The sequence below is a fragment of the Equus przewalskii genome, chromosome 20 (assembly GCF_037783145.1).
Source record: "Equus przewalskii isolate Varuska chromosome 20, EquPr2, whole genome shotgun sequence".
Taxonomy (NCBI): Eukaryota; Metazoa; Chordata; class Mammalia; order Perissodactyla; family Equidae; genus Equus; species Equus przewalskii.
In genome coordinates, this window is record NC_091850.1 from 4506864 (window position 1) to 4523235 (window position 16372).

Below are 16372 nucleotides of genomic sequence, written 5' to 3' on the forward strand. Positions count from 1 at the left end.
TTGTTTTAGATTCAACATATAAGTGAGATCCTACTGTATTTGTTTTTCTCTGTCTAACTTATTTCACTTAGCAGAATGTACTCAAGGTCCATTTATATTGTCAGAAATGGAAGGATTTTCTTCTTATTTATGGCTGAATAATATTCCATTGTATATATACCATACTTTTTTGTTGTTGAGGAAGATTCACCTTGGGGTAACATCTGTACCAGTCTTTATTTTGTATGTGCACCACTCCCACAGTGTGGCTGCTGGCAAGTGGTGTAGGTCTTCACCCAGGAATCGACCCATGGCTACTGAAGCAGATTGCAGCTAACTTACCCACTAGGCCATGGGGCTGGCCTTTATACCAGACTTTCTTTATCTATTCATCTGTTGATGGACACTTAGGTTGTTTCCACTTTGTGGCTATGGTAAATAATGCTGCTGTTAACATGGGAGTGCAGCTATCTCTTTGACGTAGTGTTTTTGTTTCCTTTACATCTATTCTCAGAAGGAGAATTACTGGATCACATAATAGTTCTATTTTTTTATGCCCTCTCCTGCCTTTTTTTTTTGGCGAGGAAGATTGGCTCTGATCTAACATCTGTTGCCAGTCTTTCTCTCTTTTTTCCTTTTCTCCCCAAAGCCCCAGTATATAGTTTTCTTTCCTAGCTGTAGGTCATTCTGGCTCTTCTTTATGGGATGCTGACAGCATGGCTTGATGAGCAATGCATAGGTCCATGCTCAGGATCTGAAACCCGGGCTGCTGAAGCAGTCATTTGAACTTAACTGCTTGGCCGTGCGGCTGGCCCCTGATAGTTCTATTTTTAATTTTTTGAGGAAACTCCATGCTGTTTTTTTACAGTGGCTGTACCAGTTTACAGTTCTACCAACAGTGTGCCAGACTTACCTTTTCTCTACATCCTTGCCATCATTTGTTATCTCTTGTCTTTTTGATGATAGTCATTCTAATAGGCGTGAAATGAAATCTCATTGTGGTTTTGATTTGCAGTTCAGTAATGATTAGTGATGAGCATGCTTTCATGCACCTGTAGGCTGTTTAAATATCTTCTTTGGAAAAATGTTTATTCGAATCCTTTGACCATTTTTGAAGTGGCTTATTTGTTGTTTTGCTGTTGAGTTGTATGATTTCTTTATATATTTTGATATTAACCCTTTATCCAGTATGTGGTTTGCAAATATTTTCTTCTCTTGCGTAGTTTGCATTTTCATTTTGTTGATTGTTTCTTTTATTGTGTAGAAGCATTTTGGTTTGATGTAGTTCCTCTTGTTGATTTTTGCTTTTGTTGCTGGTGCTTAGATGTCTTATCCAAAAAATAATTGCCTAGACCCATGCCAAGGAGCTTTTCCCCTCTGTTTCCTTCTAGGAGTTTTATGATTTCTGGTCTTACACTTAAGTCTTTTATCTCTCTTGAATTATTCAGTTAGTTTTTGTGAGTAGTGTAAGAAAGAGGTCTATTTTCATTCTTTTACATGTGACTATCCAAGTTTCTCAGCACCATTTGTTGAAGTGACTTTCTTTTCTCCATTGAATATTCTTACCTCCCTTGTCAAATATTTGTTAACTGTTTATGCATGGATTTTTTTCTGGTCTTTCAGTTCTGTTCCAGTGGTCCATGTGCCAGTACCATACTGTTTTGACTAGTATAACTTTATAATTAGTTTGAAATCAATAATTCTGATGTCTCGGGCTTTTTTTTATTTCCTCATGATTGCTTTGGCTGTTAAGCATCTTTTGTGGCTCCATCTGAATTTTAGGACTGTTTTTATTACTTCTATAAATAATACCATTGGAATCTTGATAGAGATTGCATTGAATCTACAGATGGCTTTGGGTAGCACGGACATTGTAGTGATACTAGTTTTTCAAGTCCATGAACATGGGATATCTTTCAGTTTATTAGTCTTCTCCAATTTTTTTCATCAATATCTCATAGTTTTCAATATGGAGCTCTTCTACCTCCTTGATTAAATTACTCCTAAGTATTTTATTGTTTGATGCTATTGCAAATGGTATAATTATCTTTATTTTTCAGATAACTTGTTAGTGTGTAGAAACAGTACTGATTTTTTAATGTTGACTTTGTATCCTGTAACTTTACTGAATTCATTAGTTAGTTATGACAGTTTTTAAAATCTCTTTATAGAGTTTTCTATATTTAAAATCATGTTTTCTGCAAATAGAGATAGTTTTACTTCTTTCATTCTAATTCTGATGCTTTTTATTTTTCTTGACCTATTGCTCTGACTAGGACTTTCAATACTGTGTTGAATAAGAGTGTTGCAAGTGGGTATCCTTGTCTTGTTCCTGATCTTAGAGGAAAAGCTTTCTGTCTTCACGATTGAGAGTCATGCTAGCTGTGAGTTGTTATATATGGCCTTTATTATGTTGAGGTACATTTCTTCAATACCTAATTTCTTGATAATTTTTATCATGAAGGATGTTGAATTTTGTCAAATGCTTTTTCTGCATCTATGGAGATGATCATATGATTTTTGTCTTTCATTCTATTAATGTGATTTATCACTCTTACTGATTTACATATGTTGACCCATCCTTGCATCCCAGTGATGGGTCCCACTTGATCATGCTGTATGGTCTTTCTAATGTGCTGTCAAATTTGGTTTGCTAGTTTTTATTGAGAATTTTTGCGTCTATATTCATCAGGGATATTCTTGTAATGTGCTTATTTGACTTTGGTATCAGGGTAATGCTGATCTTGTAAAATGAGTTCGATGATGTGCTTTTCTCTTTGATTTTTTGGAAGAGTTTGAGAAGGATTGACATTAATTCTTCTTTACATGTTTGATAAAATTTACTAGTGTATCCATGTCATCCTAGGCCTTTTTTTTTTTTATTGGGAGATTTTTGATTACTGATTCAATATCCTTACGAGTAATTTGACTGTTCAAATTTTCAGTTTCTCCTGATTCAGTCTTGGTAAGTTCTATGTTCTAAGAATTTATCCATTTCTTCTAGGTTGTCTAGTTTATTGGCGTATAATCGCTCATAGTAGCCTCAATGATCCTTTGTGTTTTTGTAGTATCAGTTATAATGTCTCCTCTCTCATTTATAATTTTGTTGATTTGGGTCCTCTCTCTTTTTTTCTTGACTAGTCTGGCTAGAGGTTTGTCAATTTTGTTCATCTTTTCAAAGTACCAATTTGTCTTTTTTTTATTGTTTCTCGGTTCTCTATTTTTGCTGTAATCTTTCATTTCCTTCCTTCTGCTAACTTTGGGCTTAGTTTATTCTTCTTTTTCTAGTTCCCTGAGGTATAAAGTTAGTTTTATAAATTTGAGATCTTTCTATTTCTTTATGTATGTGTTTTTAGCTATAAACTTCGTTCTAAGAGCTCCTTTTGCTGTATCCCATATGTTTTAGTATATTGTGTTTCTATTTTTATTCCTTTCAAGATATGTTTTTATTTCCCCCTCAGTTTCTTTGGTCCATTGGTTGTTCAGGAGAGTGTTGTTTAATTTCTATATATTCCTGAATTTTCCTCCTGTTGTTGATTTCTCTTTCATACTGTTGTGGCCAGAGAAGATAATTGGTATGATTTTAGTCTTTTTGAGTATGGTAAGACTTGTTTTGTGGCCAAACATTATCTATTTTAGAAAATATTCCATGTGTGCTTGAGAAGAGTGTTTATTCTGCTATTGTCGAATGAAATGTTCTTTATCTGTTTGCTCCTTTCAGTCTATAGTGTTTAAATACAATGTTTTCTTATTAATTGTATGTCTGGATGCTCTGTTGAGAGTGTTAAAGTCTCTGTTATTATTGTATTGCTGTTTATTTCTCATTTTTGTTTGGTTAGTATTTGCTTCATATATTTAGGTGTTCTTGTGTGCATAAATATTTACAGTTGTTATGTCTTTTGATGTCTTGGCCTCTTTATCATCACATAATGGCCTTTTTTTCTCTTTTTACCATTTTGAGTTAAAAGGTGGTTATGTCCAAGTATTACTATCCCAGCTTTTTTTTGGTTACCATTTGCTTGAAAAATCTTTTTCCACACCTTTACTCTCAGTCTATGTGTGTGTTTAAAAGTCAAAGTGAGTAGGTAGCATTTTTATCCATTCACACATTCTTTGTCTTTTGATTGGAGAATTTAATCCATTTACATTTCAAGTAATTATTGATAGATGAGAACCAACTATTTCCATTTTGTTAATTGTTTTATGTCTGTTTGTAGGTCCTTTGTTCCTTTCTCCTTATCCTGCTGTCTTCTTTTGCAATTTGATGACTTTTTGTATTCTTAAGCTTTGACTTCATCATGCTCTTTTGTGTAACTACTGTAGGTTTTTCTTTGTTGTTACCATGAGGCTTACATAAAATATCTTAAAATTATAACTCCTTATTTTAAACTAACAATTTAAGTTTGATAGCATTCCTAAACTTTACATTTTTATTTCTCCTCTCCTCACATTTTAGATTATTGATGTTACAGTTTACTTATTTGTTATGTGTGTATCCAATGAACAGATTATTGTAGTTATGGGTTATTTTAATACTATTTTTTTTGGTGAGGAAGATTTGCAATGAGCTAATGTCTGTTGCCAATCTTCCTCTTTTTGCTTGAGGAAGATTCACTCTGAGCTAACTTCTGTGCCAGTCTTCCTCTATTTTGTATGTGGGTTGCTGCCACAGCATAGCCACTGATGAATGGTTTAGGTTCCAACCCGGACCACCAAAGCGGAGGGTGCCAAACTTAACCACTAGGCCATGGGGCTGGTCCCCAGTACATTTGTTTATTTAACTCTTAAACTGGAGTTGTAAGTGAATTATGTACTACAATTAACATATTAGAGAATCTGACCTTTGACTATATAATCACCATTATGGTGAGTTTTACATTATCTTCATATGTTTTTGTGATGTTACTTAGTATGCTTTTACTTCTACTTGAAGAACTACCTTTAACATCTCTTGTCAGGCAGATCTAGTGGTGATGAACCTCCGTAGCTTTTGCTTGTTTGATAAAGTCTTTATATCTCCTTCATTTCTGAAGGACAGTTTTGCCAGGTATAGTATTTTTGGTTGACAGTTTTTTCTTTGAATATTTTAAATATATCCCATTCTCTTCTGGCCTGAATCGTTTCTGTAGAGAAATCTGCCTTTAGTCTTATGAAGGCTCCCTTGTAGGTAACTTTTCTCTTTTCTCTTGCTGATTTCAAAATTCTCTTTGACTTTGACTTTTGATAATTTAATTATTATGTGTCTTGGTGTAGTCCTATTCAGGCTCAACCTATTAGAGGTCCTTTGGGCTTCTTAGATCTGGATATCTATTTCTATCCACAGGTTTGGAAAGGTTTCTGCCTTTATTGCTGTAAATGTACTTTCTCTCCCTTTTCTCTTTCTCTTCTCCTTTTGGGGTTCCCATAAGATGGTGTCTTGTAAATCCTGTAGACTTTCTTCACTCTTTTTCATTCCTTTTTCTTGTTTCTTCTCTGATTGGATAATGTCAATGCCTGTCTTCTAGGTAGTTGTTTCTTTCTTCTTCATGGTTAAGGCTGCTGTTGAAGCTTTCTGTTGAATTCTTTAGTTCATTTATTGTATTCTTCAGCTGTGGGATTTTTGTTTGTTTGTTTGTTTGATGGTTCCTATTTCTTTGTCCAGCTTCTCATTTTGTTCATGTGTTGTTTTCCTAATTTTGTTTATTTGTCTGTCTTTGTGTTCTTGTAATTCATTAAACTTCTTTAAGGGGATTATTCTGAATTTTTTGTCTGACAACTCATAGATTTACATTTGTTTAGGGTGTGTTATTGTAGCATTATTAGTTTCCTCTGGTGATATTGTGTTTATCTGATTCTTTGTCATCCTTGCTTCCCTAAGTTGATGTCTATGCATTTGAGTATGTGGTCTCCTCTTCCACACGTTACCAGTTTACTTTGACAGCATCTGCCGTTTACACTTAGGTCATCTTGGGGTTATGGACATGTTAGCTGGTAGCATCCTTGGGCAGCTGGGGCTGGCTATCAGGGTCTATTTTTGGGTAAGGCCACTGCCTGAGCTCTGAGGTCAGGAGATGGGGAGTACTGCTGGCTGAGGACAGTTGGATAGGACTGCTGGCCTGGTTCTTGGTCCAAGTGAGGCTGTAGATGGGCTCCATGGTTTCCTGGGTTCTCCAGTCAGGCTTCTTAGATAGTTGGGAGTGGGTACTGTACTTGACAATAAGCAGGGGTATGAATTAGCTTTCCTACTTGAGTGAGGCAGCAGAATGGGCCCAATCATAGCTTATTGTCTGGGGACCCAAATCAGGTAGAACCATGCACTGAATTACTTGGCCAGATGCAGCTACCAGTTTCGCTATGTAGACAGAGTTGTGCTTTCTGCTCTTGTGTCACTGTAAGTGTGCCTGTGCTCTGGTTAGATTTCCTGGTCCTGGAGGCTGAAGGCTGTAGTCAGCAGTGGGTGGGCTACAAAGTAGTTTTCCTGCCCGGTAAGTGCCAAGATGGCTTTTTATTGATTGAACGTTTGCTGGTTGCTATAAACCTTTGACTGTTTTCAGAGCTCCTACAAGTTTGGTTTAGACAGTTTATGGTGGTTTTTTCAGTTTGATGTCGGGGTGAGATCTTGGAACTTTCTAGTCCTTTGTTTTGCCCATGTCACTCTTGTTTTTGATTTTTTAATATGCTGTTATGTATTTTTTTTAAAGATTTTTTAATTTTTTATTATTTTTCCTTTTTCTTCCCAAAGCCCCCCAGTACATAGTTGTGTGTTCTTCGTTGTGGGTCCTTCTAGTTGTGGCATGTGGGACGCTGCCTCAGTGTGGTTTGATGAGCAGTGCCATGTTCGCGCCCAGGATTCGAACCAACGAAACACTGGGCCGCCTGCAGCGGAGCGCGCGAACTTAACCACTCGGCCACGGGGCCAGCCCCAATATGCTGTTATGTATTTTTAAATTTTGATTTGGCTTTTGTTTTTATTGGTTTCTCTTTTTTGTTTGTTTGGTATTGATTATTTGGTATTTTGGTGTTTTTTTGTTATTTGGTTTTTATTTCCTTTTCATTTCTTGGGGGAGGTCTTTTTTGTTTATTTTCATTTTTGCTGTATTGTTCTTATTTGTTTTTGGCTTTTTCCTTTTTAAATTTTTATTTTGTCCTTTTTAATTCTAGTAGATCTTTTATTTCATTTAAAATTCCTTGTTTCTTGTTCATCTGTTTCTTTCGACTTATTAAGTGTGCTTATTTTGTATTATTTTTCTGGTATTTACAGTATCTAGAGTCCGTGAGTCTGATTCTGCTGTGTCTTGTTTCTGCTGGCTCCTATTCATGGTGCTTTGTTCCCTTGGTTATTTTGTGATTTTTTTTTTCAAGGTTGTCAGTTCATGTTCTTTGGAACTGTTATCAGTGGAGTTCCTTGAAGTTTTGTTTAGGATATAGTCCTCTTGAGAGGTTTTGTTTGTTTCCACTATTCCCCTGGAGGGCATTACCAGTGGTCATTTTCAGTTCACATTTTCACTTGAGGTTATTGGGACTACTAAGAAATGTGAATTGACCTCATAAATGTTCCTGGTTACAAATTCTTAGGAGATCTGGCCCCCCTCACCTCTCTATGCAGTGCTAAGGTTAAGTCAGCATGTTTACTGTGTGACCACTTATACAGAATGGGATTATCTTTTTTTTTTTTTTCCTCCTGAGGAAGAGTCACCCTGAGCTAAGATCTGTTGCCAATCATTCTCTTTTTGTTCGAGGAAGATTTACCCTGAGCTAACACCTGTGCCAGTCTTCTTCAATTTTGTATGTGGGTCGCCACCACAGCATGGCCACCGACGACTATTATAGGTCTGTGCCTGGAAACTGAACCTGGGCCACCGAAGCAGAGCACACCAAGTTCAACCACTAGGCCACGGGGTGGGCCCTCACAATGGGATTATTTATCATTTATCTTTATATCCTAAGTGTAGCTCTTTGGCAGGGTCTTAATGTAGTCCTGTTTCATTAACCCTTTATTTAAGTCTGTTTCTACTCTCCTCTAGACTTTAAATTCCATGTAATCCTCAGAAATAGAAGCTCAGTATCACTAGGGTTCATGAGAGCTCCTCAGGGCAAAAGGTAGCTAACAAATTAATTTGCCTATTAGGATTGTTTATCTTTTTCTCATTGTTTTGTGGGCGTTCTTTATATATTCTGGATACCGGCTCTTTGCTAGCTATAGGCATTGTGAGTATCTTCTGACCGCTATGGCTTTGACTTTTGATTTTGGTGCTTTGTTGTGTAAATATTACATTAGTTATCTGTTACTGCATCACAAATTATCCCACAACAAAGAAGCTTAAAATGACAGACATTTATTATCTTTAAGTTTTCTGCCAGTTAGGAACCCAGCTATGATTTAGCTGACTTCCTGTGGCGTAGGGTCTTATGTTGCAGTCAGACTGTCAGCAGGGGCTGTGGTCTCATCAGACGGCTTGACTGCGAGGGGTGTTCCTCAGGATTCAGTTCATTGTGGGTGGTTGGACTCAGGGCTCAGTTCCCTCTGGTGGTGGGCCAGGGAACTCCCTGAGTTCCTTGCCTCATGGGCCTTTCCCTTGGATAACTGAGAATATTGTAGCTGGCTTTCTTTGGAGTCAGTGAATGAGAGAGCAACAGAGAGAGCGTGCACAAGATGGAAGTCCTAGTCTGTTTGTAGTGTAATCTCAGAAGAGACATCTCATCACTTTCACCATATTTTGTTTGTTAGAAGTAAGTCACAAGGTCCACCCCACTCAAGGGGAGAAGATTGCACACAGGGCATGACTACCAGGAGGTAGGGATCTTTGGGGGCTATCGGAGAAGCTGCCTACTATAGATTTGTTAGAAGTTTGATATGGTTAAATTTATTCATTTTCCTTTAAGTCTGTGTTGTCTACACAGAAGGCTTCCCTATTCTGTGGTCTTTAATATACTTTAAAAGTTTTGCTTTTTCTCAATTAGTTCTTAATATGTCTAGGATGTCACCATCTCAGACAGTAGCCATCAGCCAGCCACATGTGACTATTTAAGTTAAAATTAATTAAAATTATACAAAATTAAAAAGTCAGTTTCTCTGTCACACTAGCCAAATAGCGAATGCTTAATAACTACACGTGGCTTATATCTACCATATTAGACAGTGTTGGTACAAAATATTCAGAGTAAGTTCTGTTGGTAGCACTGATCTTAAAGAGTAGCTGTCAACAAAGGATGACTTGCCTCCTGTGGGCACTTTGCAATGTCTGGAAACATTTTTGGCTTTCACAACTAGGGGGTGGGTGTTCTACTAGTATCTAGTGGGCAGAGGCCTGGGAGCTGTTAAACATCCCATGATACACAGGACAGCCCCACACAACAAAGACTCAGCCAACCCAAACTGCCAGTGGTTCTGAGGGTAGGCGACTGTGCCTGTGATGAAGTTTGTTGCGAGGTGTGGGATGGGGAGCTTGTTCTTTTTCTCTCTGACCAGCCGGTCAACTTGATAACCATTTCCTGTGTGTGTTCAATCCATTTCCCTCTGGCTGCTGGTGAACCATAAGCCAGAGATGTTTTCCCTGTAAATGGTAGAGAAGATCCTTTTTAAAATTGACTCCCATTGTCTTACAGATTCTCCGACTCTGCGCTTAGAGACAACCCCATGTCCCCAGTTCATCATGGCTTCCACCTCAAGGTAGGGGTGCTGTTTGATGACAGGCTTTCTGCAGGTAATTACTCTTCTGTTTTTGGAAGGCCAAGCCAGGACACTTTTTCTCTTAGTCTTGCTGGTCTCAGTAAGCACTTGGTCTCTAGGAAGCAAAAAGGAGAAAGAGCAAGGAGACAAAGGAGAAAATTAGAGAAAAGGTGAGGCAGACAAGGGAGTATGTGTGGTGTGGGTATAGCTGTGTAGCTTCAGTGTCTACACTTCATCTAAAAATGTGATTTACTTTCCTCCTTTGTTTTATTTTTTGAGGAAGATTAGCCCTGAGCTAACATCTGCCACCAGTCCCCCTCGTTTTGCTGGGTAAAACTGGCCCTGAGCTGACATCCATGCCCATCTTCCTCTACTTTATATGTGGGACGCCTGCCACAGCATGGCTTGACAAGCAGTGCTTAGGTCCGCACCCAGGATCCGAACTGGTGAACCCCAGGCCACCAAAGCAGAACATGCGAACTTAAACCTGTGATACTGGGCTGGCCCCACTTTCTTCATTTTTAAGACACAAGACAGTTGCCCCTAGGGCTGCCTCAGTCCCTGCAGGCTTTCTCATGACAAGGGATTGCACAGCAACGTACAGAAGGCGTGAAGGCCTGCTGATGAAGAGCAACTCGAGTGGTGAGGCTAGCAGAGACCCTGGCTTGGCAGGCCTGGATATGAACCAAGCAAGGCTGGGGGAGCCGTGAAAATGGCTGCTGTCCTCTAAGAACCTGTCTTAGTCCAAGGTCCATGGGGAGGGCTTTGGGTTTCCTCTCTCTCAAAGGCTGGGCTCTCTTCCTGGCCCATGCAGAGCCTGAGGAGTACCTTACCTCTCCAGAATCAGACCTCCTCCACCTTAGCCTCTAGCACAGGGCTGGCAGAGTCAGTGTCCAGGAGGTGAGGTTGGAGTGAACCTCGAATGCAACCTGAACTCCAGAGTCTAAGGCTAGGTCCACAGGCAGTAGTCTCTGTGGTAAGACCTGTGTCCTCCCTGGCTGGGGCTCTTCTGACATACAGGTCGGGCTCAGAGAGGGGCACAGAGCAGTAGTAGTGCCTGCTTTCCCCGTCCAGTCCGTTCTGACAATCAGAGTGACGTATCTGACCCTTCACTGCCCTGCTCCATCTCCCTGGAGGACTTCCTGTGATAGCTGAACACAACCAGAAGTCCTCATCAAGGCGTCTGGAGCCCTCTGGGGCCCAATCTCGGCCACTTCTGCTCTGCTCTGCTCTGCTCCCCCACTGCATCTGCAGCTTTACTGGCATCCTTACTGTTCACAGATACCAAGTCCCTTCAGGCTCAGGCCCTTGTGCCTGTAGTTTTTTCTCTTTGCTTGGGGCACACTGTCTCCAGCTGTCTGCAGGGTTCGTTCCCTCACTTTCGGGCTGTCTGCCCTGTGAGCCTTCGCTCATCATCATCTGAAACAGCACCCTAGTCCTGCGCCTTCACTGCAGTCTCTGTCCCTTGTCCAGGGTGGCCCTCCTCGCTATCTGATGCTGTCCTGCCTAGCTACTTGTTTTTTGATCTATCGTCTGTCTCCTGCAGTTAGAAGAAGTGCTGTGCAGGTAGGGAGTGGAGTGTGCCCAGTGCCAGCCCCTGGGCATTCCCTGGGCCTCCCCTGCTCGTGGTTGGTGCTCATTAAATACAAGTATCTCTTGCCATCCATTTGGTTGCCATGTGGACAGGGAAAGTTGTAATAGTAGGGTTTCCATGTTTCCAAATCTGTTTGCCTCCTGAATTGCACTTGGTATGCAATAAGATATCAGATATTGATGGAGCCATCTGAAAATCTGTCTGAATCTCTTCAGGTCCTGAATTTGGGTAGTGAGTTCAAGTAGGGAGAGTTTGAAAATTTGAGAAGTGAGGAAACTTATATTTGCCAAATGAATAAGAGAAAGGGAAAAGATAAGTAGGTCAGAAGCATGAAAACAGAGCTGGAGCCCCTGAGTCAGGGGACATCGGTAGGTGTACTCGAGTGGCCCAGACTTCCTATCAGTGGTGTGAAAATTAATAAACAGAAACCTCATTTAAAATGGAGTCGGGGGCCCAGCCCTGTGGCCGAGTGGTAAGTTCATGCGCTCCGCTTCAGCAGCCCAGGGATTCGCTGGTTCAGATCCTGGGCGCAGACATGGCACTGCTCATCAGGCCATGTTGAGGTGGTCCCACATGCCACAACTAGAAGGACCCACAGCTAAAGTACACAACTATGTACTGGGGGGATTTGGGGAGAAAAAGTAATAAATAAATAAATTGGAGTCAGGAGGCCAGAAGAGAGAACTCTTATGTACGAGCCACTCAATGCATGCTACAGACCCCAACAGGAAGAGACTGTGCCTTGTGTCTCCAGTAGGGACTGATACTACTTACTACTCTAGCAGAAGGAAGGAAGAAATTCCTTCTTGCCCAGCAACAGCTCAGCCAGTGGGAGACTGCCGTAACTCAGCCAATGAAAAGACGCTACACTTTGAACTCCCAGTCTGTTCCAGTGGACTCTTCATTTACAGCAACCCCTCCCAATTCATAAAAGAACGTTTTTCTCCATTGTTTTGCTGGACTTGCATGTGGTTTGCCACAGACTGCATGTCCCAAATTGCAGTTCTTTGCTGTTCCTGTAGAAACCCATCCTGCTGGCAAAATAACTGGCTATTTGTTGGTCTTAGGTCATCAGTAGTTACCGTTATCTGGGTGATGACAGTGGCACCTGGATTCATCACTAGAGGGGATCCTCTATTCAGAATACTTTATTTAAGCGGGAAAGGAAGAATGGAATGCCTCTTTAGAATGCCTCCCAACATTAAAATACATCTGCATTTGTGTTTGTCTGAAAAATTCACTTATCTTGCACTGTGCCTAATGAGGCCGGGTCTGAGATGCTTTTGCAGCGGGAGTCCCTGCCTCTCAGGCAGTGTTTTAACGGGGTTTTCTGCTGAATCACTGGCTCTCTTTCATGGCCTCTCCCCATTCCGTTTCTTGTCATTGCAGCGTCCTCACTGCCAGGAGATGTGCCGGCTCGAAGCTGAAGTCCATGAAGCTGCTTGAGGTTCTGAATGCTCTGGAGGAGGAGGAGTCCGGTTGCAGCAAGGAGGAGATCTTCATTGTACCGCCTGATAATGCTGCAGGTGACTTCACTGATGAGGACTCAGGTGATGAAGATGGCCAGCGAGGGGCCCACCTTCCCGGCACTGTGCTGCATGCCTCTGTTGTGCCTGAGGACTCCAGCACTGAGGAGGAGGAGGATGACCTGCAGCTGCAGCCAGCCACGAAGAGGTGGAAAGCAGGAGTGGCACCTCAGCGTGTCTGGACCAAAAGAGATATCCGACCAGACTTCAGCAATTGGACAGCATCGGATCCTCATATGGAGGATCTCAAAAGCCAAGAACTGAGTCCTGTAGGCCTCTTTGAATTGTTTTTTGATGAAGGAACAATTACTTTCATTGTTAATGAAACCAATCGTTACGCTTGGCAGAAAAACGTCAACCTGGGTCTCACAGCCCAGGAATTGAAGTGTGTTTTGGGCATTTTGATTTTAAGTGGGTATATCTCCTATCCGAGGAGAAGGATGTTTTGGGAAACATCTCCTGATTCACATCATCATCTTGTGGCCGATGCAATTAGAAGGGACAGATTCGAACTGATCTTCTCATACCTGCATTTTGCAGATAACAGCAAGCTGGATGAAAGCGATAGGTTTGCCAAGGTCAGGCCTCTCATTGTGCGGCTGAACCGCAATTTCCAGAAGCACGCGCCCTTGGAGGAGTTCTACAGCTTTGGCGAGTCCATGTGTGAGTACTTTGGACACCGGGGGTCCAAGCAGCTGCCTGTGGGGAAGGCTTTGCGGCTGGGCTATAAGATCTGGTGTGGGACGACCAGCAGGGGATATTTGGTATGGTTCGAGCCCTCGCAAGGCACGCTGTTCACTAAGCCAGACAGGGGCCTGGACCTAGGAGGCAGCATGGTGGTAAAGTTTGTGGATGCGCTGCAGGAGCGTGGCTGTCTGCCATACCACATATTTTTTGACAAGGCTTTTACAAGTGTCAAACTGATGTCTGTTTTGAGGAAAAAGGGGGTGAAGGCCACGGGAACTGTTTGTGAGTACAGGACTGAGCGGTGTCCCCTCAAAGATCCCAAAGAACTGAAGAAAATGAAAAGGGGTTCATTTGATTACAAAGTTGACGAGAGAGAGGAGATCATCGTGTGCCGCTGGCATGATAGCAGTGTGGTCAACATCTGCTCCAATGCCATAGGCATAGAGCCGGTGGGGCTGACCAGTCATCACTCAGGAGCAGCCAAAACACGGACCCAGGTCCATCAGCCGTCCCTGGTGAGACTGTACCAGGAGAAGGTGGGGGGTGTTGGCCGGATGGACCAGAACATTGCCAAGTACAAGGTGAAGATCCGTGGCATGAAGTGGTACTCAAGCTTCATTGGCTACATCATTGACGCTGCCCTTAACAACGCGTGGCAGCTGCACAGGATCTGCAGCCACGATGCCCAGGTGGACCTTCTGGCCTTCCGGAGATATGTGGCCTGTGTGTACCTGGAGAGCAATGCTGACACGTCATCCCAAGGGAGGCGAAGCAGGAGGCTGGAAACCGAGAGTCGCTTTGACATGATTGGGCACTGGATCGTCCACCAAGACAAGAGGACCCGGTGTGCCCTCTGCCACTCGCAGACCAACACCCGCTGTGAGAAGTGCCAGAAGGGCGTCCATGCTAAGTGCTTCAGGGAGTACCACATCCGGTGATTCCCACTGGGCAGAGGGAGCCCTGTGAATGTTTGGTTTATAATGAGATATTTACAGCTAATTACATATAGTAGTTGGAGCACTTGAATTTTGTTGTGTTGGAAAAAAGAGACCTGAATCCCTGATGATTCGATCTTGTATTTTCTCCCCAACTCCGTTACAATTATCTTTTTATTGTCTTCTGTTACGACAAGTTAATATAATATTTATATTAGTAATTGTAAATGTTTGTAAATCTGTATTTTATTCTGTTATTTGTTTCAACTTATAGCCCCTTTTTACTCAAATAAAAATCTTGCTTTGAGGTATAGCTGAGTCCTAGTAAGGACAATCAAGTGTAACCAGAAACTTTAGGAAACTTTGGTGAACAGTAAAGAGATTTTACAGTTGTATGTTATCAATTGTAATCTAAGACATAGGCATTAGTATATAAATGTTGTATCAGTATGATGAAAGTATCTTAATCATTTACTTCAGTTTAATCCAATGTTAGCAAATTGTCCAGGAACAGATAATCTGCCTTGTGTTTATCCAGACAACTGGATTTGTAGAGTTTGTATTTTCTTGATAAAAATATTTTCCTAATACCCGTGTATCCATGTGGAATCCATTTTTATAAAGAGTGTGGTGTAAGGATCTGGTTTTTCCTCCAAATGGATAGGTCAGCATTTTGTATTAAAAGTTATATGTATTTTCCCACTGATTTAGATTCTGTCTCTATAAATTCCTGAACTTTGGGGGAAAGTATTGAAACAAAGAAAAAATTTTATTTTGGAAAGGCTAGTGGAATATAATCCAGAATAAAAGAAAAACATGTAAAAATTTGGACCTATCAGAAATCTAAGACAATATGTTGAATATCTTCTCTTTATTTGGGAAAGAACTTTCTAGTACAGCACTATTAAAGAGGACCACAACAATATATTTAACTATATAAAGTGTAAAATTGATAGTCATTATTAAAGTTAAAATGCAAAGAATTTGAGAAACTATATTCCACATTATTACATTTGTAATAGTATCCTCAGTGAATAAAGATCTCATAAACACATGGATGGTAAGGGTAAAATGTACAATGTTACATGAAAAGACGAAAGATGGAAGATAAAAAACAAATGAACAGTGAACATGTGTAAGAGGCTCCTCTCTGGTGGTAGTAAGATGCCAAGAGAAGCAATTACTAGATCCCCTCTTTTAATCAAACTAATTTGTTATTTGTACTTATTACTGTTGGTGTGGGTGTAGAAAGGTGGCAGAATCATGCATTACCTGAAGCAGTGTAAATCTGTGCAACCTTTCTGACAATTTAAGGTCCATCCAAAATCTTAAAAAATGTTCATATCCAGAGAATAAAGCATATGTTTAGTCCATAGTGATATAAATATATAAAAGGGGAGAAGGGGTAGATCCTCCCTTCAGTAGAATCCCAATTAATAAATGTAGAAGGAAGGATGGAAATAAAATACTTTTGGAAAACACCACAGTAGTAATTTTGCAGCAAGAAGTATCAGTGGCTGCTAAACTTAGTGGGGCAAAGCATTTCCTCAAGATACCCCTCAGTTACAAAAGGAATAAACAGTAACTCCTCTGGATAAATCAGGCAGACACCACCTCAACCAAGCAATCAAAGTGAATATCACCAATGACGAGACCTATAGACGACAGATGTTCATCCCAACCCCAAGTATGGTGCACCGTGGTGTTCCTGCCCAGAAGATGCAATCTGAATTCCAAATCATGGGAAAACATGAGAGATCCAAACTGAGGGACGTTCCACAAAAACAGTTGGCTAATACCCTTTGAAAGTGTTAAGGCTGTAGAAGGCAATAAGAATGAGGAACTATCCAAGATTAGATGAGACCAAGGAGTATGACAAAATGCAATGTGTGATCCTGGCCCAGGTTCCACAAAAAAGATTTCAAAAAAGGACATTAATGGTGCAACTGATGAAACTTGAATAAGGTCTGTAGGTTTATTAATTTTATTTTATAAATATTAA

General features: G+C 40.8%; 1 protein-coding gene across 7 annotated transcripts in view; it reads left to right on the forward strand.

Moving 5' to 3' along the window:
* Positions 1–15076, forward strand: part of PGBD2 (piggyBac transposable element derived 2) — a 33653-nt gene extending 18577 nt beyond the window's left edge. For 4 of the 7 annotated variants that reach the window (XM_070586808.1, XM_070586811.1, XM_070586810.1 and 1 more), the window contains 2 exons: positions 9565–9628; positions 12612–15076. In XM_070586808.1, coding sequence (XP_070442909.1) covers positions 9565–9628; positions 12612–14373 — 1826 coding nt within the window. In that variant the 3' untranslated portion in view covers positions 14374–15076. Of the gene's footprint in view, positions 1–9564; positions 9663–12611 lie in introns of all 7 variants that reach the window. The other 3 variants (XM_070586812.1, XM_070586814.1, XM_070586813.1) reach the window with 1 other exon arrangement.
* Positions 15077–16372: the final 1296 nt, after the last annotated feature.